Source organism: Dipteris shenzhenensis, chromosome 1 (genome assembly GCF_047967505.1).
Source record: "Dipteris shenzhenensis isolate YYH24624 ecotype China chromosome 1, Dip_SZ_1.0, whole genome shotgun sequence".
Lineage (NCBI taxonomy): Eukaryota > Viridiplantae > Streptophyta > Polypodiopsida > Gleicheniales > Dipteridaceae > Dipteris > Dipteris shenzhenensis.
The window spans coordinates 48,998,324-49,025,416 of record NC_141596.1 but is presented as its reverse complement, the minus strand read 5'-3'; the positions used below and the strand labels follow the sequence as shown (position 1 = coordinate 49,025,416).

Below are 27,093 nucleotides of genomic sequence, written 5' to 3'. Positions count from 1 at the left end.
GCGCAGCTTCTCTGCGCCCAATGCTTTCGTGAATATGTCAGCTACCTGATCCTCTGTGCTGACATAAACTAGATCAATAAGACCTAGTAAGACCTTCTCCCGCAAATAGTGATAATGCACCTCAATGTGCTTTGTTCTGGCATGAAAGGCTGGGTTCTTTGCCAAATGTATACTACTCATGTTGTCACAATAAATGACAACCGGCCCATCTGTAGACTGATGCATATCATAGAGTAGCTTATGCAACCAAGCTACCTCACATGCAGCCATTGCTGCACCTCTGTACTCAGCCTCTGTGCTCGACAAGGCAATTGTAGGCTGTTTCTTGCTGCTCCAAGTGACTGCAGCACTCCCAAAAGAGAACACATATCCACTGGTAGATCGCCTATCAGAAATACTACCAGCCCAATCAGCATCAGTGTATCCATGCAACTGTATCTGCGCCTCATAAAATAGTCCATACTGCAATGTGGACTTCACATACCTGAGTATGCGTCTAGCCGCATCCAAATGCGGTTTCCTTGGAGCCTGCATAAACTGACTTACCCACCCAACAGCATAGCTCAAATCTGGCCTGGTAATAGTCATGTAAATCAAACTTCCTACTATGCGTCTGTACATAGTAGGGTCTTCCAGAAGCTCACCTGCATCTGCACTCAGCTTCACATTCTGCTCCAAAGGAATTGAAATAGCCTTACAGCCTGTCATCCCATATTTGGACAGCATGTCCAATCCATACTGCCTCTGCAAGAGCTGTATCCCACTTGGTGATCTAATCACCTCAATGCCCAAGAAATAACGCAGCTCTCCCAAATCCTTCATCTCAAACTTCTGTCTCAATAGCATTTTCACATGAAGGATATCTTCATCACTATCACCTGTGATGATCAAATCATCAACATAAATGACCAGCAGCATAATCCCTTTCTCTGTTTTTCTCACATAGAGTGAGAAATCTGCCTTGGAAATCTGAAAGCCAATAGTGACAAGATACTGTCCTATCTTGTCAGACCATGCTCTAGGTGCTTGCTTCAAGCCATACAAGGCTTTCTTCAACCTGCAAACAAACTCAGGATGAATAGCATGAACACAACCTGCTGGCTGCTCCATAAAGACCTCTTCTTGCAAATCACCATGCAAGAAGGCATTCTTTACATCCATCTGATGTAAAGACCATCCCTTTGATGCAGCCATAGCAATGGCTGCTCTTATGGTTGCCATCCTTGCAACCGGACTGAAAGTTTCTTCATAATCAATGCCATATGTCTGTGCATACCCCTTGACAACTAATCTTTCCTTGTATCTATTCACAGAACCATCTGCATTGTGCTTGATCTTATAAACCCACTTACAGCCAATTGCATTCTTGTCTTTAGGCAAAGGCACCAATTCCCATGTAGCATTAGCATCCAAGGCATCCATTTCTTCATCCATGGCTTTCTCCCATTTTTCATTTCCCATGGCTTGCTCAAAAGAAGTGGGTTCTGGTTCCTGTATCACTTTGACCATATAGGCATAGTGAATGGCTGTAAATCCATCATATTTCAGCCTATCCACAGGATACCTAACCCTGGTAGACCTGCGCAAAATACGCTCACTTCCAGGTGCTCTCAAAACATCCCTGGTCTTCCTTACTCCAGGTGTAACAACAGAAGGAATACCCAACTCATCATCAATGCTCTGTTCTGAGCCACTGGATTCACCATCCACATAAGAGTGACCTGCATTCACATCAAACATGGGCTGATCTACCTTCTCTTTTCCTTTTCGTGATACCTGCATACCACTCTCTGCATTGCTTTGAGGAGATTCTCCTGATCTCAATCTGCCTGTCCATGGCGAAGTATGTGAACCACTGCTAGAGAACACTCTAGGTCCACTAATATTTAGTGATTGCTGCATTACCATTTTGTGCATCTACATCAATCATCACATTCACTGGTTTATACCAGCTACTCATCTCATCAAAAACAACATCTCTGCTCACTGTGAAATCTGTGCAGCATTACCATTTTGTGCATCTACATCAATCATCACATTCACTGGTTTATACCAGCTACTCATCTCATCAAAAACAACATCTCTGCTCACTGTGAACTTACGTGTAGAAGGGTTATAGCATCTATACCCTTTCTGCTGTAGAGAATAACCAATAAAGATGCACTTCTCAGCTTTTGGATCCAACTTGGACCTCAACTCATCTGGCACATGGACATAGGCAATGCAACCAAAAATTTTCAAATGAGAAATATCTGGTTTCCTACCAGTATACATCTCCTCTGGCGTCATGCCATGTATTGCTGCAGTGGGAGTCCTGTTCATTATATAAACTGCTGTAGCAACTGCTTCAGCCCAATACTAATCTGGTAGATCTTTTTCATTTAGCATAGCCCGTGATACCTCTCCAATATGCCTGTTTTTCCTTTCTGCAATTCCATTTTGCTGTGGGGTATGACTGCATGAATATTGCTGCTTTATACCATGCTCCTGCAAGAACCTTGCAAACTCATTTGAGAGGTACTCTCCCCCTCCATCTGACCTTAGGCATTTTATTTGCAGGCCTGTTTCTTTTTCAACCATAGCTTTGAAAGCTTTGAAGTGCCCAAACACTTCACTTTTCTTTTTCAAAAAATACACCCAAAGTTTTCTGCTGAAGTCATCAATAAATGTGACAAAATAGTGACAGCCACCAATAGATGCAGCTTTAGTAGTCCACACATTAGAGTGGATTAATTCCAATGGCTTTTTACTCTCTTGAACATGCCTAGGAAAAGGTTTCCTTGCCTGTTTCCCAAATTGACAGGCTTCACAAACCTTGTGCATTTCTGCAACCTTGAATTTAGGCAATCCTGCAACAATATTTTGGGCTTGCATTGATTTAAGTCGCTGTATATTAACATGACAAATGCGTTTGTGCCAGATATCAATATCTGCAACTACACCGGTCCCATGTGCAAACATTGCTGCACTCAATTCAGGCATGTCCGCATCCAACGTAAACATCCTGCCCTTCTTCTTTCCTTTTGCTATCAAGCGACCATTATTTTTCATATCCTCAACAAAGCATCCATGAGGATTAAATCTGACCTGCAAGCCCTGCTCAACCATCTGACCAACAGAAACCAGGTTCTTGGTGATGTTCGGGACATGAAATACATCAGACAAGTATTTCTTTTTCCCATCCTGCATAGACAAAGGAATTTTGCCAATCTGCACAATAGGATGTACAGTATCATCACCAGTCTCCACAAATCCTGGTTTTTCCATTTTCCTTGCATCTTGCATCCATTCTGCATGACCTGTCATGTGGTTTGACGCACCTGAGTCAACATACCACACATCATTTCGTTCTTCTGCACTTGTCACACAATTGGTCATATGCTGCACCATAAATAGATGCTCATCTCTGTCATCACCCTGCCTACTAGAAGATGCATAATTGCCTTGCTGCAATTTTCCAGTCATAATGTCATTATGCTTTTTATAGCAGTCCTTAGCCATATGACCCATTTTGCCACAATAGTAGCATTCAACATTGGTGTTTGCATTTTGGCCTCTCTGCCATCCACCATGGCCTCTTTGGCTCCCCCTGCCTCTAGAGTTACCACGTCCTCCTGCATAGGACTGGTTTTCTTGCGTTTGCTGCATATTCTGATTTCTACCACGGCCTGCAGATCGGCCTCCTCTACCTCTGCCTCTACCTCTGCCAGCATAGAGACAGTTTCTTTTGAAGTTCCTGCTGAAGAAGATGCACCCCCATTTCTCTGCTCTTCAGAAATTAGAAGAGCAATCAACTCCTCAAAATCTGGAAATTTTTCACGGACAGCAATGGATGTCCGGAATTGTGCATAATCCTTTCCTAGACCATTCAAGGTCACAGAAACCAAATCGTCATCATCCACTGGCGACCCAATGGAAGCAAGTTCATCTGCAATTTTCTTCACCTTCATGTGGTAGTGCTCATGTTTTCTCTCTGCACATTGTGCAGCTCTTGCTTCATGTGGTAGTGCTCATGTTTTCTCTCTGCACATTGTGAGCTGCATTTTCCTAGCTTGCGTATTTGTACATTTTTGCCAAAGTATCCCATGCCTCCTTTGGCGTACTTGCATCCTGAATATGCACAATCATGGAGTCCGAAATACTGATAGACAGCGAGTACATAACTTTCCTGGCTCTCTCATGCCATCCTTTGAATGCCTGCATTTCCTGTTGACTGGGAACATTAGGAAGAACAGGTTCTTCTTCATTTCCTGTAATGAACTCCCAATAGCCTTTTCCCATCGAGAAATTCGTCATTCTAAACTTCCATGCCTGGAAGTTGTTCTTGTCAAGCTTTTCAGTGACAATCTGTGAAAGAGAATCAGATGCCATTACAGAACACTGCAAAATATTCTGTCACTGCAAAAAACACAGCTTTTGCCTCACACTTGCAGAACTGCAAAACTGACGAAAGTGGTATTTCACCACACAGTCACTTCCTAGTGACGATTTTGCATCAACAGGCAACAAGCATGAATCTGCAACTCCCAATATCTCTGCACAAAGGCATATGATGCAATTTCTGCGGCAACTTTTCACCGACCCGCAGAACAGTGGTCGCACAGCAAAAACAGGGCCTTTTTCTGAGTGCCTGCGGAGAACTTCCGTCTCCAAAACAGGCCCCGAAATGACTCGAATCAGAAATGACCTTGCAGCATATACTGCGCTCTCGCCACACCGCGAAGGGCGTCTCAATCTGAGACAATGCACTCTTGCACTTCTGGCTGTGCTACCTGCAGAGATTTGCTCCCAAACTCGAAATAGGAAAGCAACACTGGTCCTCTTACCATGCTTTCTTGAGCTCCTTACCACAAACAAGGCTCTGATACCATGTGAAGATAGTAGGAGAGAGCGAAGGAGTCTCACTTGCAGCTTTCTCACATGAACAATTGGGGGAATACACACAAAGGTGGAGGCTGAAAACAGTTTTTTCTCTTCTTAGTTGTGAAAGCCAAAAGAACTCTAGTACAAAGAAAATAGAAGAACCCTATATGTGGGTCTCAAACCAAACTCAACTAACTAAGGTGGCATATTAACTGAGCCACAAACTAGAGTAGATAAGGATAGCTGTCATCCAGCTATTATTCGTGGGTGGTGTACCAACCGCATCTCCAGCTAAACAAGTCGGTGACATAAATGCACAACAGTCACCCTGGCATATCGCGAGTGGAGCTCGATATCTCAACATAAACATGTTAAGGCTAAACATGTCATAACTCAATGTGGACTATGAACCTAACTTTTTGAAGAATCTAGATGTAAAGATTCATGAATATGCAAACCCATAGGTTGTGACAAACAAGGGTGTCAACAAAACCAAGAGAATTGATTGCATTGTCTAAGGTATGCTATAGTTGAGTAATCTTTATCATAGAATGCAGGATTAAAGAATAGCACATGGTTGCTATGGATATAATGATCTGGTTGCATAAAACTAGGGGCCAAAGGTGCAAGTGTGGAGCTACTATTTTGAATCATCCTAAAAAACTAATAAGGCATGGCCACCTGTCAAACTTACATGCTCGACTATCATGAGTTGAAAGTCATCTACTCTGTGAATGGCATGGCGTTAAATGTAGCACTTATCATAGGAGGTGCTCAAAATAAAACAAAAAATACATAAGTTATCCAAAATCTCCATATGATGATACAACTCGGTATTTTATTCTTGCTCCTTGTATTTTTTTTCATCGACATGTAATGTCAACTCAAAAAAATCATCATGTAACATGAAGAAATAAGATCCCAAAGAAAGAATCACGTAAAATGGTCCCATGAGAGTGTAGGCACTCATTCTTTCCATATCTATTAGAATGTCAAATTATTAACTTTATGCCCATCCATGTCATAAAAGGTGACCTTTTTTTGGTTCTAAATTTTATTCGAATAGCCTTGATCTTGTATGAATGTATAACATTTACATATTAACCCTCAATTCTTACAAAAATGATAACATGATAACCTTTTTTCTTGGCCATTTTAGTAGCATAGTCTTTGAAAAGAAGAACAAGAACAAGAAGAACAATTTGATGATGATGATGATGATGATGATGATGATAATGAAGATGAAGATGAAGACTACAAATATGATGATGGAAAATAAATTTGAGTGTATGATATGTAGGAACTACAACGTAGCTTTGTGAATGGTGAAACATGTTCCACAAGCCCATAAGCTAGAGTGCACAACTATTAGTTGAGTTGAGGTGTAATTGTCAATTAGTAACATAAATAGGACTTACATGTCTATCATCCAACCTTAGTAGAGTACCCAATTGATCTAAGAACTAAGAAGCATTAATTTTGTGCAAGCAATTATGGGCTAGCTCTTTGGATTTCCCATGGAACATGGGACAACTTCATTTACTATAAGGAGAGAGCTATAGATAATGTGATATTTTGCATAGTTGAACATTGTTTAGCTTTTAGTGATTCCATTGCTTCTAGTTTGCCAAATAACATTGGGGTGCCCCTACATACAGATTCATGCACTTCCTAACTTATATCATAGGATCAACTACAAAAACAACAATAGGAATGTAATTGAAGGCTTTAATAAAGGATAATATTCCATAGGTAGGAGGACAATGTTTGATGGATGGTAGCTATGTGCGAGCATTAGGTCGTACATAAGAGATCTTCCTTTGCAAGGCGATCAAGATAGATAGAAATCTATTGTTGAAGGCAATAGATAATTGTACAAATAGGTAAAGAACATGCTTGTTGTAGAAGGGGGGGAAGGCAAGAGGGAGCGGGGGGGGCAGGGGGGAGAGGAGGGGGGGATGGTGGGGGTACTTCCATGAAAGTAGAACTTGCAATTATTAGTATGGAAGTGAAAAGATTGTGCCACCCTTGTATAATATATGGTCCCACATATGTTAATGATGGATGGTGGTTCTCTATTATAGAATATAATGGCATGCCGTATATGGCTTTAAAGTAAATTTGCCCTTGAGGTTAGCCTTAGGCATGTAGCTCTTTAGATCATGCTTCTTGCATGGACTCCTTTTGGAGCTTGTCTTGGATGAATCAACAAGTACGAGAGAGAGAGAGAGAGAGAGAGAGAGAGAGAGAGAGAGAGAGAGAGAGAGAGAGAGAATCATTTTTATCAAAAAGTATAAAAAGCTACCTTGATGTGTATGCATGGACCACATGAACCACTTACATTGGACACTCAAAGAGCCTAGGGGGCTCTAAGGTGAGAATGTGGAACCCTGTGAGCAGGGAAGGTAGATGTCATTGTGCTCTTGAGAGGTGTGTGCCTCCTTAATGCCCGCCATGCCTCCTTGGTGACCTGGCACACCATCTAGGGTTAAGGCTAAAAGTGCCACTCTCAAACCTATAGAGACGTTCAAGAAGAAAGGAAAACGTGTTGAGTGCATGACTCATTGAGAGCGTCTACACACTATGGCCGCTCAAGGTCGCCAAACCTTATGGTGGGCGGGCAATCTTGAGAGTCGATTTACCTTGGGCCAAGTGTGGAAAAGCTCTAATCGGGGAGGAAAATGGTCAAGCAGCCGTGTATAATAGTGGACCAAAATAAAGGCTTATAAATAAATTGGAAAACGTGTCTCGAATTCGATTAGAAAAGTGTGAGGGTGACGTGGCGACGAGACGAAGCCAGGGTGACGTGGAGGACAAGTGGCAAGTGACGTGGACGGGGAACTGAAGAGGAGGACTGACAGTGTCTACTGAGAGTGGAAGCTCGAAGCTCCAGCTATGGCGATGGCGATTGCTATGGCTTTGGCTTTGAACTCGAACTCGAGCTCGAAGCTCGAGCTCCGGCTATGGTGGCGATGGCTAATTTGCCTTTGAAACTCAAGTGAGGAGTGACAGTGTCTAACTGCCACTGCCGCCTCGACCAAACTCGACCAACTCGGGCGATGGCTATGGCTTTTGGCAGCGCGTGCTCCCTCCTTGCCCGCGCGTGCTCCACCGCTTCCTTGCCCCTCTCTCCCCCTCCCCCTTGTTGCAATCAGCTCCCATCGTTGGCTTCTGGATTCCACTACCTCCCCACTAATTGCCGTACCCGCCTCGCCTTCCCTCATTCCTCCCTTTGTCCAATTCCTGGTCGTACCGGTCCAAGAGCTCATAAATAGCCTGCTCGCCCGTGTTGATAGTCATCAAATTTGGGTGCTTGCGCTATTGGATGAAGTCTGTTTCAGACTTTGCGACCAGCATCTTCCTGCGAGACTCGATTAGTCGACACGGAATTCTGGTTTATGCAGACAGCCCCATTGTGAGCTTCACTTTGCTGCAGCTTTGAATTTAAGGTAAAATTTGAATGTTTAGCTTGTTGGCTTTGTGTAATCATCTGTGTAGATATCCATAGCTCCAACGTTTGGAATTCATTTCGTTTCCAGGTTTTCTTCTAGACACTTTTTCTCAATTTTCAATCGCTTCCAAGTATTGGTATCGCGATGGAATGGACCGTGTGAAGTACAGAGTTGAGAGAGGTGTCTAATTTTGAATCTTTCGCCACAATGTTAGATGTTTATGGGATGTTTGGTTTCTATTTTTGTTTTGAAGATTTTTTGGGCCCTCAAAACCAGAAGGTAGTGCTAACGGGCGCCTGTTTATAAGAATGGAAGACAATCCTGCCTTTGGAAGGGCGGCATATGCAAACGGGGCGAGTGTTGAGCCTCCAGATGTGAATGCAGTTCAGTCCGTAGTGGAAGAAGTCGCGCTTACTGTGCCAATCACAGATGATCCGTCTTTGCCTGTCATGACTTTCAGGATGTGGGTTTTAGGCGTAACGTCCTGCGTTGTATTGATGTTTTTAAACACGTTCTTTTCTTACCGAACTCAGCCCCTCGCGGTATCAGCCACATTTGCACAGATAGCTGCCCTTCCTATTGGACGGTTTATGGCAGCAGTGCTTCCCGCGACTCAGTTTACAGTTCCCCTACTTGGCTCAAAATTTTGCCTCAACCCAGGACCCTTTAACATGAAAGAGCACGTGCTCATCACGATCTTTGCAAATGCTGGCGTGGCGTTTGGTGGTGGAGATGCATACTCAGTCGGAGCAATCAACATCATAAAAGCCTTTTACAAGAAAAACATTCGCTTTATCGCGGGCCTTCTCATTGTTCTCACAACGCAGGTAATAAGCTCAATATATTTCTCCTCAATTTAGAACTTTTAAATTGGTAAGCTGGGGATCTCAACTTTTCCTCCGTGCTCTCTGATTTTTGAAATGAAGTCCTTTGGCACTTTTGGCCTATCTTGGTGTCTCCTCACCAGTAGGCAGGTGGTTTTCTTCTGGTGTTCTCTTTGAGGCTTTCTCACGCTTGTTTTCTGTGTGCATGACAAGGTACTCGGTTATGGATGGGCTGGCATTTTTCGGCGATACCTGATTGAACCCGCACATATGTGGTGGCCTTCGAACTTAGTGCAAGTCTCCCTTTTCAGGTGCACCCAAAATGTTATTGTGTTGTTTCTTTCTGGGTAGCTCCTGAGCCTTCATAATTATTATTGATTCCTGAGACTTTTTTTGGAAAATTTTTAGGCTGCCCCCCAGCGTGGGCATGCCAAGAGTGAGCCTGGCCAAAGCGCTGTGAGATATGCGCTCATGTCTAGGCCTCAGGCTTGATTAATGCCAGCTTGGGTGCGCTCCCTTGGCAGTGCCGTGGGCATGGTAAAAAGGCACGGTTCACATGGACATGCAGCCTGCAGGCTTAGCTTTTATTTTAGAAATACTATTTTGGGCCTGCCCTAACAAATCCAAGAGAAGAACACAATTATCAACTATGTTTTTAAATCAATAGAAAGAAAATAAAGCTGCAAATTTGAACATTTGAATAGGAGATGCAAATGAAATAGTGTATTGTCTGATGTTTATCATTTGTTGTGAAGAAAACCCTCAGGACTCTACACGAGAATGATATTCGTACGAGGAAGGGATTGACCAGAATGCAATTCTTCATTATATTTGCGATGATTAGCTTTGCATATTATACATTACCAGGGTACTTATTCAGTATGCTCACATTCTTCTCCTGGATATGCTGGATCTGGCCACACAATGTCACTGCAAATCAAGTGGGTTCTGGTTTCCATGGTTTGGGTATTGGGGCAATCTCACTAGACTGGGCTGGAGTATCATCCTATCTTGGTAGCCCCCTGGTGACACCATGGTTCTCTATTGTCAACCTTGGGATTGGGTTTATTCTCTTTATTTACGTAGTTGTCCCAGCCGCATATTGGGGAGATGCATATCAGGCAAGAACTTTTGCCTTATTTTCAAGTCAGCTGTACACAGACAAAGGGAATAAGTACAATATAAGTCGTGTGATGACAACAGATTTCACCTTTGACGCCCAGGCATACAACAATTATAGCAGTTTGTATATGAGCACATTCTTTGCTCTTTCCATCGGATTTGGGTTTGCAAGAATTGCAGCAACCCTTACTCATGTGGCTTTTTTCCATGGGAAGTACGTGCCTTACCTACAAACTGGATGGTGGGAATTTCCTGTTACCTTCAAAATCATTTTACCAGCATCTAATTAAACAAGAAATATCTTCTGTTTGACAGGGAAATCCTTCAGCGTAGTCAGTCTGCTATGATGGACCAGAAATCTGATGTGCATTCACAATTGATGAGACGGTATAGGGAGGTCCCTCAGAGCTGGTTTGTCATTTTGCTGGTGGTTAGCCTTGCACTATCTCTTATGGTGTCCATTGTATGGGAAGATGCTGTTCAGCTACCCTGGTGGGGTGTACTTCTGGCATGCGGTATTGCATCACTTTTTACCCTTCCCATTGGAGTAATCACAGCAACGACTAATCAGGTTTGTTTCCTGCTGGCTACTGTGCCCTAGTCTTGAATTCTCAGCTCTCTTTGTTCATGGTGTGGCACAAGGAGCCATGCCATCTCTTTCTTTCATGAACTCTGGTTTCCCTGTTTCAACTTTGGTGTGTCTTTTGGATGGATGGATTGGCTGAAGCGACAAAGCAGATCATAAGACTGAATCAACTACTCTTTTATTTTCTTGAACTCTCCCAGCCAAATAGTCTGATGGGCTTTGAACTTTTCATGGAACAGCCTCCTGGATTCAATGTATTGGCAGAGTTTGTGATTGGCTATCTACTTCCAGGAAGGCCAATAGCAAACACACTCTTCAAGACCTATGGCAGGATAAGTATGACCCATGCTATCTCATTCTTGGCTGACCTAAAGCTGGGTCATTACATGAAAATTCCGCCGAGGTGTATGTACACAGCACAGGTTGACGTTCTTCTCACTAAGCACATTTATTTCATGTATTTGTTCTCTGCTTTGCCAAAACTTGGAAGCTAACCACATGCACCTGTTCACTGAGTGGACTCTCCCATTCCACATGCATGTCCACACACGAGCATGCTGCTGTGAGAAAACCCCTTCTTCCTCCTCCAAAAGAAATATAACCTCAACACACCATGCACAGGGTACACCATAAGTGGAGCAAGGTGGGCTTGTTGGGAGACACTTAACATTTCTGTTAATCTGTGTTACAGCTTGTGGGCACATTGATTGCTGGTACAGTCAACATATCAATCGCATGGTGGATGCTTACATCAATTGATTCCATTTGTGATATTGATACTCTTCCTCCTGCGAGTCCCTGGACGTGCCCGAAGGATCGAGTTGCGTATGATGCCTCTGTATTGTGGGGCCTTGTAGGTCCAAGGTACCTCTTTGGATCTTCTGGTATCTATAAAAACCTCACCTGGTTTTTTTTGCTTGGGGCTCTTCTTCCTGTTCCAATCTGGATTCTTAGCAAAGTCTTCCCAAGAGTGGGATGGATAGCCCTAATTAATATTCCAGTGTTGCTTGGAGGCTTTTCAAGCATGCCCCCTGCAACTCCTGTGAACATTTTCACTTGGTTGATAGTAGGCGCTTTTTTCAACTTCTACATTTTTCAGTTCAGGAAAGGATGGTGGCAGCGTTACAATTACATACTTTCTGCAGCTCTTGATGCTGGTACAGCATTTATGGGAGTACTACTTTATTTCTCACTTGGATTGACAAAGAAAAAATTAGAGTGGTGGGGCACAGATATTGATCATTGTCCACTTGCCACATGCCCTACTGCCCCAGGTATCATAGTTAAAGGTTGCCCAGTATTCTGATTGTCAATGCTGAGATATGGAAATGCCTTAGTATAATAATTACTTATACCAACTTGGGACGACCTTTTTTGGTAACCTCTGTAGTGTCTGCTTTCTGTTTCTCTTCCCTTTGCTTCATTGCTCCCTACTTTTTGTTCTTTGATTAGATCAGTAAGGCTATCTCTGTCACAACATGTTTCTTAATACATTGGTGAATTGTCACATTTGTCCTCTTTTCTATGAATAAAACACAATTTGATCAGACCAGTTTTCCTTAAAGAGTGCAAGGTCTGTGATTGGTGAGATTAGGAGTGTCATCGTAGTCTCAAGATTTTCTGTCATCCCTCATTTTGTGCACATTAAAAAAAATTGAAGGAAAGAAAGGATATGAAATATTATGGTAAGTATAGAATCTCTGATCATGTAGTTTTCTTTATGCTAGTCGTCATGTAGCTTGATTCAGGTTTCTCTCGTTACAACCACGAACATGTCTTATGATATAATGTGGACCAATGCTTACTTTTTTATAAAATCATACACTAACGCTACTCAGCTACATTGCGGAAGCTAGGCACCAAACTTGAAAAGCATGTGAGAGTAGGGAAAGAGAGTAAGAACTCTACATGGGGTCCACTTGCCCCTCAAGGGATATCAGTGGTATATAGCTTTGTAAACTGAAGCATGACTGTATATAGGAATTTCCTTCCCATGGCAGACCGAGACAGGACTTTGTATAGATCTCCCTCTTTGCGTGTATATATTGATATGGCAGACATTGGAATGCTAAAGATGGGGAAATCAAAAAGTGAAAAAGTTGACTTGGATGGATCAATGAAGATAAGATAGGGATTGGCTCTGGATTTGATTAATGGGGGGCTAACGGTGAGGCAATCTTGATAATCTTTTGTGGAAGGACTTTCAAGGTTATGGAAAAATATGGCAATTAAGGATGGTTTGCCTAGGACTTATAGGTGAGTTGTAGGCATGGGCAAAGGAACATAAGAGGGAGTAATGGTTGACTTTCATCTCTTGGGAGTTGGTGAGAATGGACATGGAGGTTGCAACGAAGTGTGAACAGGTATGGGGAAGGTTGGAGGTGAGGTAAGTGACATATTTCTCGAACACTTGCTGTGCTAGGATGATCAGTTTCAATGCCAGAAGTTGATGATGAATTGTACTGTGGGATGTATCTGGTGGCTTTTGGAGTAATAGTATCAATCCACCTACCATTCTTAGGGGAGGGCTGCCCATTGAATCTTTCGAATCCAGAGGCATTGTTGCATGATAGAAAATATTCCTATCATCTTTAGTTAGTTCTTGGCATATTTGTATGAGTGTCTTCTTCGAAGTTTTTGTTTGAATGTATGGTTGGCAATGAGTTTAAAGCTTTAATATGTCGCTATTTGCATTGTACTTGCGATTTGTCAACTAGATGATTATCACATGTCAAAATGGCAATAATGTCTTGGTGCAACCTTGTGACTACTTGTATGGTACAACCTTATGATTGCTTGTGTTAGGACTTCTTTGTACAACCGTGTGATGTTAGATATGCTCAATGCCCCACTCTCCTGGTAACCACCAGTGGTCCAAGGTGCTCAAGTTGTAAGGCTCCCATATGAGAAGCCATGTGTGAGCCCGTGACACTGGATGGATCCTTACTTGCATGTTAGATGAGGTTTATCAATGAGACCGTTGATGGTAGAAAGGTGATTGTGTGGGAGTTCCTTATTCTTGCTGGGGCTTGGGGGCCAGTTCCAGTTGGGGGGTCAGGGGGCCAGCGGTCCCCCTGGTGGGGGTTCGGGGGCGAGAGTTCCCGAGGCGACGGTATAGGAAATATTCTCTGAATATTCCATGGACGACTAGTCGGTTCTACCGACTAGGTTGACTGGTCGGCTTCACCGACTAGGTTGACTGGTCGGTTCCATCGACTACGTTGATTTGACTACTGTCCTCATAGCTATCAAGAGGCGATCTCTCCAGTTCATTGTACCAGATTAGATCTTCCAGTAGAGATCTTTCAGCTAGTAGCTCTTCATCTAGTATCTGTCTAGATCGCCATCTAAGCTCTGCTGTGGGAGCGCACGGGTGAACGGAGCCATCATCTATACTACATCAGTATTGAAGGAAAATTTTGTTCATCTCCAGTTTGTTGTGTACTCTTTATTCTTTGTTCAGTTTCTGTTCCGCTGTGTAGTGTAATTTAACATGTGACTCCTTACATTAGGACTTCTTCCATTGGGTTCTCCCATCTTTTTCATACTATTTGAGATTCTTGCTTGAGATGTTTGTCCTTCTTGATTTTGTCGTTCTTGACACTTTTCTTTGTATTGTATAATGATTTATATGTCTCTTTTGAAATTAGTTTGCTTTGGATTATGCTATGTTAGTGGTAACACAACCATTTGCTTTGGATTATGCTATGTTAGTGGTAACAACACTTGTATCTGGATCATGCTATGTGATGACACTTTACCACTTGTATTTGACTTCTGTAGCATTTTGTCAATGTGGTTTTCTTGGCAATTTTTTGTAATGATTATGCCAGTTGGGTTTTTGTCGTTGTAGTGAGTTCTTATTATACTTGCATCATCTAATTTTCTTTGGTCTTTAGTCCCTTTATTTGACTCCTTAAAATTCTCCATTTGCTCTCCTCCAGATTGGTCATGATTCTTTTTGCATGGATGAGTTGCATATCTTGAACTTCATACAAACTTTGAAGTTCTTGTTGGAATGTCTCTATGCTATTTGTAACTTTTTTCCTCAAAAAAAGAACTTTCCATTAATAAATTGACCTTTATAAATCAATTGATCATGGTGGTTGAGCATGGAAGAAATGCTAAAGAAAGGACTAGTTGTCAACAAGCGTGTTTTCAGAGAACCCATCCCATTCCCTAGGTATCTATGAAATAGACACCTGTAAGCCAAGCCTTGCAGAAACACATTTGCCTCTCATCGATAGTTCAAGATCCTAACATCCCACGCTCCCATATGGCACGCAAATGTCTTGCCATGCTAGATGGCAACTAAGGTGGATACTAGGGAAACTTGCTGGCCTCCCATCACAAACTGCAATGGGCAACCTAGATGTTCCAAGCAATAATGTTAGCATATCTTGTGCCTCTATATCCAAAAGACCATTGGCCTTGGATATTTTAAGCTAGAGAGGTCCGATCTAGGGAGAACCCCTCTGCCCATTTGAAGTTCCATTGCATCTTGTGTGTCCTTGTGATAATCTGGAGGGCCCCCATCCTCTGTGGCATGTAGCTAGTCCATAAGCAAACCAAAATCTAGAGATAATCTTTTCCACTCTCTCAAGGGAGGTTGGGCTACACCCTACAATCGGAGGTGACAACCAATGCATGTCATATACGAAAGGAAGAGCATCTTCTCCACCCTCTCTAAGTGCCCTATGTGTGCACACCAAAACCACTCTCTTGGAGCCCATTGCATCTCTCGAACATGTTGACCACCCATAACCAAAGATGCCACCACACCCCCTCCTACCTTGTTAAGACTAAACTGGCTCAATGGTCCAATCCTTGCCGAAATAGTCCATTACCCTATTCCCTTGAGGTAGGCAAAGGGAGGGACTAAAGAAGGATGCCATCAATCCATCCTTTCTATGGCACTTCTGCAAAGGGAGGGACTTGAGGGCACTCCTTGTTAGTGAAAGGGGCCTCCACTTATCCACTCACTCATGCTTGAGGAGACCACTGGCAGGATATGGTCCCAGACTACCTCCTAGGCTAAAAGGACCTGGACAAACTCCTCCTTTAATTGAAACAACTATTGGTAGAAGGTAGTGGTCATCTCTAGCATCTCCTGTGGGTCTCAATACATTTGTCCACTTGCGTCTCACAGCTGCTAAAGCTATATCTCTATTGAGCAGTCCTCCGCTAATATCTATGACAGGAGCTCCTGCGAGCTTCCCCTCCCCCGCCGTACCTCTACCTCCCCCTAGCCCCTCCTTGCCTCGCCCTCTCCCGCCCCTACCCCTCCGCCCTCACCTCCCCCCTCACCCCCACCTCGCTCCGTCCCCCTCGCCACGCTCCACCCCCGCCCGCTACCCCCCTCCGCTCACCCCCGCCCCGCTACCCCCTCTGCTCCACTCCGCTACCCCCTCGCTCCACACCTCCCGCCCTGCTACCCCCTCCGCTCACCCCCGCCTCGCTACCCCCTCCGCTCACCCCCGCCCTGCTACCCCCCTCCGCCCCAGCCCGCTACCCCCTCGCTCCACTCTGCTCACCCCCGCCGCCCATTCCGCCCCCTCACCCCTCACCTCCCGCCTCGCCCCCTCCCGCCTCTCCGCCCTCCCGTTCCACCCCCGCCTTCCCCTCCCGCCTTCACCCCCGCCCCCCCCCCCCCCCCGTCCATTCGCCCCACCCCGCCCCCTCCGCCCCTCCATTCCCCTCGCCCCCCGTCCGCCCCCTCGTCCCCGCTCTGCCTCTCCCCCGCCCCCGCTTCCGCTCCCGCCGCCCCACTTCATCCGTCCCCTGCCTCCACGCCTCCACCTCGCGCCACCTCCGTTCCCGCCACACCCAGGCTCCACCCTCCCGCTTCTACCCCCCCCTTTTTTGGGTGACAGCCTCTTCCTCATCGGAAGCCTCGCAGTTTGTCTTGGCGGTATGGCGGCTCCCTTCCCGGAACCGGAGGCCCAGACGGTCCCTCCCTCTCCAGACGCCTACCGCGTCATCCTGACAGAGCAGCAATCATCTCGGGTTCAGGAGGTTGCCAATGACTTTGCTCTTACCTCTGTCTATGGCAGAGTCATTGGACATTCCCCCTCCAGATCAGCCATCAGGGACTGGCTCCAGTCCACTCTCATGCTAGAGGACGGCCATATTGAGGAGGTGGCCCTTATGGGAAGGGGCATCTTCTGGCTTAAACTCTCTAGTGCGAAAGCTGCGAGCAACCTGATTGCTGGCTCCCCCACGTCAGTGGATGGAAAGATTATCATGATAGTCCCGTGGTACCGTGGATTCAGCGCAGCAGATTTTGATGCCCGGTTCCGTATACCTCGCCATCCAGTGACGCTAGTTTTTCCTGGTCTTGCTGCTGAGCTGCGGCCGATTGTTAGGGACCTGGGTTCCCACTTCGGCTGGGTTATGCACGATACTTTCGCCGATGCGGTGACTACGGCAGGAGCCCCCCGAGTCCGTGTGGCTGTGGCAGATCCTGCGACTCTCCCGGCAGTGATCGAGATCGTGACAGGTGCCGGCAGCATCACCCAGAGCATGGTAGTCACCGGACAGCCAGGACAGTGTCTGAGGTGTCACGGCTTTGGACACCTGGCTGCTGCTTGCCCACGTTTCGCCAGCTCTTCTCGGCCTCCCCCGCCTCCCCCCTCTCTGCCCCCTCCTCCCCCCTCCGGGCAGCCATGCCAGGAGGAGCAGAGGCAGCCGGACCAGAGATAGCTAGCGGCTGGACTGAGGTTAGAAGGAAAAGAGGAAAGAACAAGAAGATTTCTGATAAAGGCAAGGAGGCAGAGGTTACCCCGCCTGTAGCTGCACCTCAGAGACCCGACAGGCAGCCGCCCCAGGGACATGGGAGAGCATCTTCTTCGACGGTAGCCGGCCCTCCACAGCCTCAGGTCCTCCTCTCTTCCTCTCCCCAGCCTCTTCCCATCCAGCCCCAGCCCATCCCCCAACTGCACCCCTTGTCTCCCGACCCGCAGCTTCAGCCCCCTCGTCCTCCTCAGTCTTCTCCCCCTCCTTCTCAGCCCCAGTTCCAGTTGCAGCCCCATCCCTCCCCCCCCCGCCTCTTTCAGTTCTCCCGCAGAGCTAGCTGCTCCGACGGTTCCTCAGCCGAGGGCAGTTCCCGCTCCCCCTCCTTCTTCTCCTCCGCTAGCCGCCCCTGAGGAGTCTGAGCTGCCTATTCCCCAGCCTCCTCCCCCTCCCCCTCCCCCTCCGCTGGCAGGACACCCGGAGTCTACACCACCACCGGAGCAGGCTTCTCCGTCCGCTAGCCCCTCAGTGGCAGACTCTGACGGGCCTCAGCTTCAGGAGAGAGAGCTCCCCCGCGACTTTTACAGATCTGGCCCCTGGGACTACTTGGATGTGGCCGACCTCGGGACCTTCCCTGCTTGCCTCGACATCAGTATCTTCCTGCTCCGCAAAGGGGCGGATGGGAAGATAGCCGCCTTGGCCCCTAGGGATGGCCCTAGCTTTGCTTTCACGTTCCTCAGCGACGGCACCGAAACCTGGACAGACGACTCGGTCTGGGAGGCTCTCAGGGAGTAGACGCATGCTCAGATTTGCTCCTGGATAGGCCCGTCCGGTGGGCAGCTTCTCGAGACTCAGTGGTCCGAGGGTGACGTGCGCCTGCGGTGGCGCTGCGCCGCCAAACGATTCAGACTGATTGTGATCCTCAGGCCGCCCCTGTCTTGGCCCCTCCCCCAAGATGTCAGAGCTTGGATGCCTCAAAAACTCCGTGCCTTCTACGGGATGTCCACCTCAGAGATCTCGAGCTGGCTCGAGAAAGCCTTCGTTCATGGTACCAAAGGCCTCTCGCCTTTGCTGAAGGTGTTGAAGGACGGGCAGGACGACCCCGCCTCCCCCTCCAAACCTTCCCATAAGCGCCAGCGCCTCTACTCCGAAATGTCAGCTTCTTCTTCGACCTCGACACCGCGAGCAGACAGTTGTTCGCTGCCTCCCAGTCCTCACCATGAGCCTACACCTCGTATCCTGGAATGTGAACGGGTTTCACTCTTCTGGCACCCGTGGTCCCAGGAAGCTCATTTTGAGACAGGAACTTCAGCCAGCAGTGATAGGACGTTTGGATGTACTTCTGCTCCAGGAACACAAGCTTTCGGCGGCTCACTCCCGTAGATGCGGGAAGATCCTCCCTGGTCGCTCTCACACTTATTGGGAGCCCTCGATCGGCGCACTGGGGAGGAGTGGTGGTGTCTGTACTTCCGTGGGAGAGCAGCTAGCCCAGGGAGTTTTCGGTCATGGCACGTTGATTCCAGGTCGTGCCCTTTGGGTAGGCTTGGAATTGGAGGGCTCTAGAGTTGGAATTCTCAACATTTATGCTCCCACAGATCTCCGTTGTAGAGCCACCTTCTGGAGGACACTTACAGGGATTCTCCCAGACATGGATTCTTGGATTGTTGGAGGTGACTTCAACAATTTGGAGACCTTGGAGGACCAGCAGGGCAGAGGACCGGAGTTTACAGGTATGTCTCAGGCAGAGCAGTCCGCTTGGGACTCTTTTATCTTTGCGACAGGAGGAAGGGACTGTTGGCGAGACCCGTCCTTCCGGCGTTGGCACGGGAGCTTGGACTTCTCGTGGGGTTTCCGCAGGGAAGGAGGCAGACTCCTGGAGAGGCTGGATAGATTTTATGTTAGTGATTGGGCCATCAGCAGAGGCGGTCAGGCCGGTATAGTTCCAGGGACGACACTCTCCGACCATGCGCCGGTGCTCTTATCATTAGATTCGGCAGCTCAGGCCCTTCCCCCCCGCTCATGCCGGATTCCCGACTCCATTTTCTCGAGGGAGGACGTGCGCAACAGTATTTGCAGTCTTTGGGATAGAGACTGGGGCGAGTGCGCGGATTTGGTTGATTCGGTGGCACAGGCTTTGCAGGAGTCCAGCCAGATCTGCCACAGCTCGCAGCCCTACAGGTTCGACAGGAGTGGTGGGGTAGAGAGAGAGCCCTTCGGAGGGACCTCGCCTCCATTCAGCGGCTCCAGCAGGCATCCCCGGGCTCAGAGTTTTCCTATCACGCCTCTCTCTCCTTCTGGGCTCGGAAGGGTGACCGGATGTGCAGGGAGTTCTTCAGGACACATGGCCAGAGAGCTGCAGGTGATCAGCTTCGGAGTCTCAGGATAGCGGAGGGACACATCGTCACGGATCCGGGAGAGGTCTTGGGATTGGCCACCGACTTCTACAGGACCCTTTTCCAGCAGGAGCCGCTTGCTCTCCTCGCACTCGTCGTGCCCGTGAGGAGGTGTGGAGACACACTCCTTCCTTGGTCCAGCCTAGCATGCAAGTGACGCTGTTGGCACCGTTTACCACGGATGAGATGCTAGAGGCCTTGATGGCCATCGATGGACAGAAGTGCCCAGGTGAGGATGGGCTATCCCGGGCATTCTTCACCTCCTTCTGAGACCAGATCCATCAGCCCCTCTTAACAGCTCTTCAGAGGATTTTCAGCAGCGGTTATATGCAAGAGAGCCTCTCCTCGGGACTGATTTGCCTCATCTCGAAGGGAGGAGATAGACAGGAGATCCGTCAGTGGCGCCCGATCACTCTCCTTACCACTGCCTACAAAATCCTAGCCAAGATGATCAGCGCCAGAGTTCGGCCTCTACTTCCAGACCTCATTCATGACACTCAGACAGGCTTTGTCCAGGATCGCAGTATCCTGGATAATGTCTTCACCTTTTCAGAGGCGGCGGAGTGGGCTCAGCACAGCGGATCACACCTTGCCATCCTACTTCTCGACTTTGAGAAGGCCTACGATCGGGTGGACTGGTCCTTTCTGGAGGGGACTCTGGAGCGGCTAGGTTTCCCAGCAGGTTGGATTCAGGGTATTTCAGCTTTGTACAGGACAGCCTCTAGCAGAGTCATCATTGGAGGCAGGATGGGTGAGCGTTTTAGCTTGGAGAGATCAGTGCGTCAGGGCTGCCCCCTTGCCGCTTACCTGTTTCTCTTCTTCGCCAAGGCTATGACTTACTACCTCCGGGCGAGGTCTACAGGGATCAGGGGTGTTCGCCTTCCCCTCCGGGAGGACACGGAGCTCTTGGACTCGGAGTACGCGGATGACACAGCCCTGTATGTCCAGGACGATGAGTTGATGCTGGAGAGGGTGAGGATGGCCCTGGAGGTCTTCTGTTCGGCTGCTGGTGCGAAAATCAACTGGAACAAATCAGTTGGTTTCCTCACAGACCCCGGGGCGCGTTCTCAGTGGGGGAGGTTTTTGGGTTTCAGGTGGATCCCATGGGGACAGACAGCTAGATACCTGGGTTTTCAGGTCGGCCTGGACATCACACCAGCTCAGCAGTTTCTCCCGATGCTAGATTCCATCCGCTTTCTGGAGCACTGCTAAGCTTTCCCTTGCAGGTCGTGCCTTGGTAGTCAACCAAGTCCTCCTTGCCACGGCTTGGTATGTGGCTTCCTGTTGGTGTTTCTCGAGATCTAGTGTGGCACAGCTTAGGAGGCTGGTTCGGAACTTCCTTTGGTCCGGGGAGGATGGCCTCAGAGATACCAGAGCCAGGGTTGCTTGGCAGACAGTTATTCTTCCGTAGGCTGAGGGAGGCCTGGGAGTCATCGATCCAGAGCTGCAGAGTCAGGCCTTGTTAGGCAAGTTAGTCATCCGCGGTTTGACCCCGGGGGGGCAGACGTGGAAGATGCTACTTCAGCAGGGGGTCGGTTCTTGTGTCCCGTGCCGAGGTGGAGAGTGGCTCCCGTCCCTCAGGTGGATCTTCACTTCCGCCCCGCTTACTCAGCCCCGTTCCCCACTCGTTCGTAGCCTCCTCATGGTTTGGAGGCGTCAGTCTCATTTAGTCCCCTCCCCGCTATCAGGAGGAGATCGATCGCCAGCCGCTTATCTGGAATGATCAGGTCAGAGATGCCGAGGGCCTTCAGTTGGGGGAGAGATCACATATCAGGTGGGATGGTTGGATGAGGGGGCCAGCCCGGCGGTCCCTTCGAGTTTGGAGGGACACGTACAGACATTTGGAGACGGCTGATCTCGCAGACGCAGCTGGAGGTGCACGTGGAGCCCAGGCGAGACACACGGAGATCGACGGCGCAGTCCCAGCTGATTGGTTGGTTCCACCTGAGCCTCAGATCCTCATGCCTGGTGACGACCGTTGGCTGGGACAGTTCACCCCCTGTGGCATCCCACTGGTGGTCACAGGACGTATGGACGACTCCTCTATTTCTTTCTTCGCGGTTATGGGGGATGGACGACTCAGGAGAGAGGATGCACTCATCGACCCCCTACTCCCATGGCAGAGGGTTCGGATCGTAGGCCTTTTGGGGAAGGTCTGGCGTACCGATCCTAGCATTGAGCAGGATCAGCTGCAGCTTTGGCGACTCTGGCTCTGGAAGGGGCGGGCCTTGTCAGAGCTTGATTGGGACCCAGGAGAGTGGAGCTGGCCAGAGGTTGTGACAGGACAGGGGCCGACCTCCTTCTTTGCCTACAGCACGACTTTGGGCAGGCGAGTTCTTGGGAGGATGCAGAGCCGCCCCCCCACCCAGCGGCCCAGTTGGTATGCACAGGGTATTTCCAGATTCTTTTTGCAAGCCTTCTGGAAGGCCTTGTGGGAGAGCTGGCGGCCGCGGAAGATCTCCTACTTCCTGTGGCTTCTCGCCCACAAAGGTCTTCCGGTGGGGAGCTGGTTGAGACAGATAGGCCAGGACGGACGCTGTCAGATCTGCCATGAGGTTGAGGAGTCACCAAAACACTGCCTGTGGAGCTGCACTCGCGCCCAGGAAGTGTGGAGGTGGACTTTCGGGATTCTCACTCGCGCAGCACCAGCTTGATCACGTGGGGTGCGTTCTGTTAGTGCAGCACCGCACCTGGTCTACATCACTTATTCGAGGCATGCCAGCAGGACCCCACTTTCCTTATCATGCAGGGTACATGGGGGCTGCTCGAGGGTATCCCGCAGCACCTAGCAGAGGCGGATACAGGAGTTCAGGAGAGGCAGCCAGTCTGGGAGATTATTAGCAGCATAGCAGGGTGGCACATTTGGACCTCGCGTTGCGCGCAGATCCTTGGTGGCACCTCCTTATCGACTGCCCAAATCATGACTGATATTTGGTGCGAGATTATTCATACCCACAGAGGCCAGTGGGACCAGATTCAGGGAGATTCCCGGTCCGGTCAAGAGAAGCGGAGACGCTTCCTCCGGACTTGGAACACTCAGGGCCTCTTCTTCGAGCAGACTTCGCAGGGCCTTCGGTGGCGCTACTCACCACCCCGATGGCTGTTCATTCACACTCGCCTTATCCCGACGTGAGAGAGTGATTTATTGTGTTACCTTTTAGGACTGTGTCCGATTTGTGAACGCAGCCCGTCAGCTACAAGCTGACCTTTTGTATCTTGTTCTTGAAGTAATATAATTAGCACTGTTTTTTCGGCAAAAAAAAAAAAAAAAAATCTCTGTTGAGCATGGGCCAATGGTCTACAAAAGATTGTTTGCTCATCGTTTGTCATTGCTGCCATGATTCCATAGAGGAGTGATAGGAGAACCCATCTTGACAGATGTCTATGGCCTAAAGGCCTACTCGTGCACTCTCATATTGGTCTACTAGCCACTATGAGATCGCGAGTCTTGCTCCATAAGACTCCCTATGGAAGACAATTCCCATCTCATCTCTCTCTCTCTCTCTCTCTCTCTCTCTCTCTCTCTCTCTCTCTCTCTCTTTCTCTCCCTACCTTAGCAAGAGTGACACCTATACACAAATCCAGAATGCAACCAGAATGTGGAAGATCAAAGCGAGGTGATTGTCCCAGTTAACATCCACTACTACTACCCATGATGGAAGCAAAGGTGAAGCCCCAAAAAGAATGTGATGGGCTCTCAACTAGGGCAATGGAACCCCCTTTTCAAGGCTATAAGATCATGACTAACACCTTAAGTTCAAGCACGTGGTCATCTAAAATGTTAGATAGTTTCAAGTTGTAACAACTTCTAGAGCTCTTATGGAAGGGGCTATCCTAGGCAGGGATTCAACCCTACAATGTGAGGGAAAGGGAAGAATCTTGCACTGACTTTGGGGGTTGCACCCCTTGTCCTTATGAGGAAGAAGGCTGAGACTGGGACCTTGAAGCCACACATTGATTTGAGGGGCTAGGTAGGGGCAGATAGTGAGTGTGACTGACAACATAGATGAAGGTGGGGAAGTAGAAATAGCAAGTGGGTGAAGGGGAGAGGAGAAAGATGCTACAAACATAAGGGGAGGGGGGGCGGGGGGAAGGGCGAAGAAGCTAGGTCGCTTGGAAGGTGGGTAGATAGTGAGATGACCTTGGGCCTCACTGCGGCAACAATGGAGGGGGGGAAGGAGGTCCAGACAAAGAGGAGAGGGGGGAGGTGGAAGGACAGGGCGGAGGGTGGAGGGGTTGAGGTAGAGGGGGGGCTAAGTGGCACAATGGGGGGATTGGGAAGGGGCACCTCCCCTAAGCCTGAACTAGGAGTGGACTCAAGAACCGATTGAGAGAATCGAGTCTTCTACAAAAATGAAGAAAGCATTCTCCTCAATTGCCTTAGGTCAACCTGAGGGGACTCCCACAACTTGCTCGTTTTATGTGATGGGGACTAGTAAGGCTTCCACTCCCAATTACTAACGGTGATGTGCATGGTGTCTACAATTCATCACAGTGTGCTTGCTCAATTTTCTTTGATCGACCTAAGTCCAAGATCGAAAGGCTCAACCCAAAGAATCTATGTTGCATGTTATTGTGTATCCAAGTGTAAAGTTTAGCTAAATGATGGTCCCACATCCTCTTTTGCACAAGGCGATGAGTGATAGCTCTACCTATATTACACCAATAAACTCGCCTGAGGTGTCCCATTTGTCTATGATGTAGGAACTTACCTAAGGGCCTAGAAACCTCAATCCTCTTATAGAAAGAGCCCCTATCAAAGGTCTAGAGGAATATCTCCTTGGGCAAGGAATTTGCTATCACTCACAAAATCAAGGGACCCCATCATTCACCAAAAACATGGTTGCTAAGAATAGATACTCTTGCACAATGCTAAAAAAAAATTCAATAGAAGAATTTGGAAGGCTGAGGAACTTAAGGTCACTTGAATGCGTGAAACATTGATTTTATGTCATCCACCATGAAGCCTTGGTACCAAGGGATAAATAAAATTAGATTCAGGCCCAGGCCAAGGAAAATAAGGATTTTCTTTATCAAGGACTTGTGATATTCATTTAAACTCAGATGGAGAAGAAAGATCCCTTTCCCATAGATGGTGACCTCTTGGATGTGGTCACGCTCTAACACCAAGCTTTCCTAGATCCAATCTCGAACCCATCTCCTTGTGGGCATGAGACTATTGATGCATCGACCAATGCTCTATCCTACAAATACTAAACTATAATAGGCACATGTTTCTTGTCCTTTGACGAGAGGTAAATCCAAAGGTCTTTGAGAGTTGTGGGAACTGGCAAGAGACTAAGAGGTCACCACCAAGATTACAGTCCCCTAGGAGACAAAGTTAAAAGCCGCTCAGGCTAGTGAGAAGAAGAGGTAAACTCAATGAGGGAAGAGATGGAAAAGAAAGGAAAAAAGAGGGGGGTTTGTAAGTTGTAGCCTCTCTAATGAACCTTTTGGTTGTCTAAAAAATATAGTAGAGGAGGATGAAAAGGGGCTGAGGCATCATGGGGCCACCTGAGTCTAGAAGATGAAGAAACCTCCTTGCTGCAACCCTACCCACCAAAATTTAGGTTAGCTCACTAACAAGTAGAGGAGAAAAGTCATACACTCAAAACAAAAGCTGCATGGACCAAAAAAAACCTGGGTGGCATGGAAAAGAGCCCAAAGGAGGCAGGGAGGGGAAATAGATGCAAGCAATGCTAGAGGAGGTATGGTAGATTAGAGATAGGGCAAGGGAGAAGAAATTGGGGGGAGGAAGGGCAACAACAAAGGGCTAGGGGGAATGCAAAAACGCGGTGCAAAGGGGGGACATGGAGGGGTCTGGAGTCTCGATGGAGAGTGGAGGGAGGTGGGAGGGGCAAGCAGGCATGAAGGAGAGGAACAAGCAAGGGGAGGGGATGACGGGAGGGTAAAATGGGAGGGAGATGGGGAGCAATGTGTGCAACAACAAGCTTGCATGACATCTTGCCATGCTATTTGTAACTCACGTTTGCTCCAAGTAGATTTGTTGTAGATTCTTTTTCATCTTGTTGGATTTGTTTTAGTTAAACCACTCTGTACACATTCCTTCATCTTTCTTTTTTTGCAAACGTGATCTTTTCCTCTAGGCTTAGAACTATTAAGGTATTGTTTCATTTGTTTCATTTGAGAAGCATAATGCTAAAGGATTTGAAAGGTTGGATAGTTTTGTTGACAATGTTGACAGACATGAGTTCCATCGGTCCATGGTTCTTGTGCTATGCCTTGAGCATTAAATGAAACATCTTTAGAAAAGTTATTTATCCCTATGCTGGTCAAATGAGATTGCTAAGTGTTATTTTCCCCATGTTGAAATGGATCCTTGTTGGTCTCTCTAAAGAATTAATCCACATATACTCCACGATTATTCAACCCTTTATTATGCTCATATGAGAGGGCCATACATCTTGGGATGTCTATTAAGTCTCATATGAGAGGGCCATACATCTTGGGATGTCTATTAAGTTGCACCAAGCATAGTAAGGTATGGTTGTATTGGCCTCCTGAGGAAGCAAGGAGACACTTGTCAAGGTGTTGGAAAGTGCTCAAGGATGATGATCTCCTAGGCATCAAAGTAAACTCGGTAGCTGCTAGTTACACCAATCACACACTATGATTTGATAGGATCATTAAACCCATGACAAGCTATTAAGCTCCCTCAGAGCCACAGATATTTAACTTTTTGGAATATCAACCTTGTACTTTAAATATTAACCTCTAGCATATGATATATTTTGCATGATAAACTAATGCGGGTATTAATAAGTGATCCATTTATCACCAACAATCCATCGATGTATTGGTATGGGAGGATCTAATGGAGAAGAAATAGCTAGTAGACATTGTAGTGTGCCACTAGGAGTGACTATGCATGGATGAATGTTATCATGAAGTACCATGATGCCATACTTGAGGACATGCTATTTGGAAAAAATTTCAAGCCCCACTCTTATGAAGTTGACTTTAAAATCTAGGCAAAGATTTGATTGGTGCTACTACCCCTAGCACTCTTCAATGGGGTAGATTCATGAATTTGAATCCATGAAATCTCACAATATATGCATGAAGAAATGGCTCAAGCCCCACTCTTTTGAAATTCACTT

The 27,093-nt window shown here is 47.4% G+C and overlaps 1 protein-coding gene across 1 annotated transcript; it reads left to right on the top strand.

Annotated features, from left to right (window-relative positions):
• The first annotated feature begins 7,770 nt into the window (after window positions 1–7,770).
• Window positions 7,771–12,320, top strand: LOC147905964 (oligopeptide transporter 3-like). The gene is made up of 7 exons (XM_087375941.1): window positions 7,771–8,312; window positions 8,569–9,142; window positions 9,353–9,450; window positions 9,906–10,475; window positions 10,577–10,832; window positions 11,087–11,269; window positions 11,539–12,320. The coding sequence occupies exons 2-7, from the start codon at window positions 8,624–8,626 to the stop codon at window positions 12,151–12,153; spliced, it is 2,241 nt and encodes a 746-aa protein (XP_087232067.1). The 5' UTR covers window positions 7,771–8,312; window positions 8,569–8,623; the 3' UTR covers window positions 12,154–12,320.
• The last annotated feature ends 14,773 nt before the right edge of the window (window positions 12,321–27,093 follow it).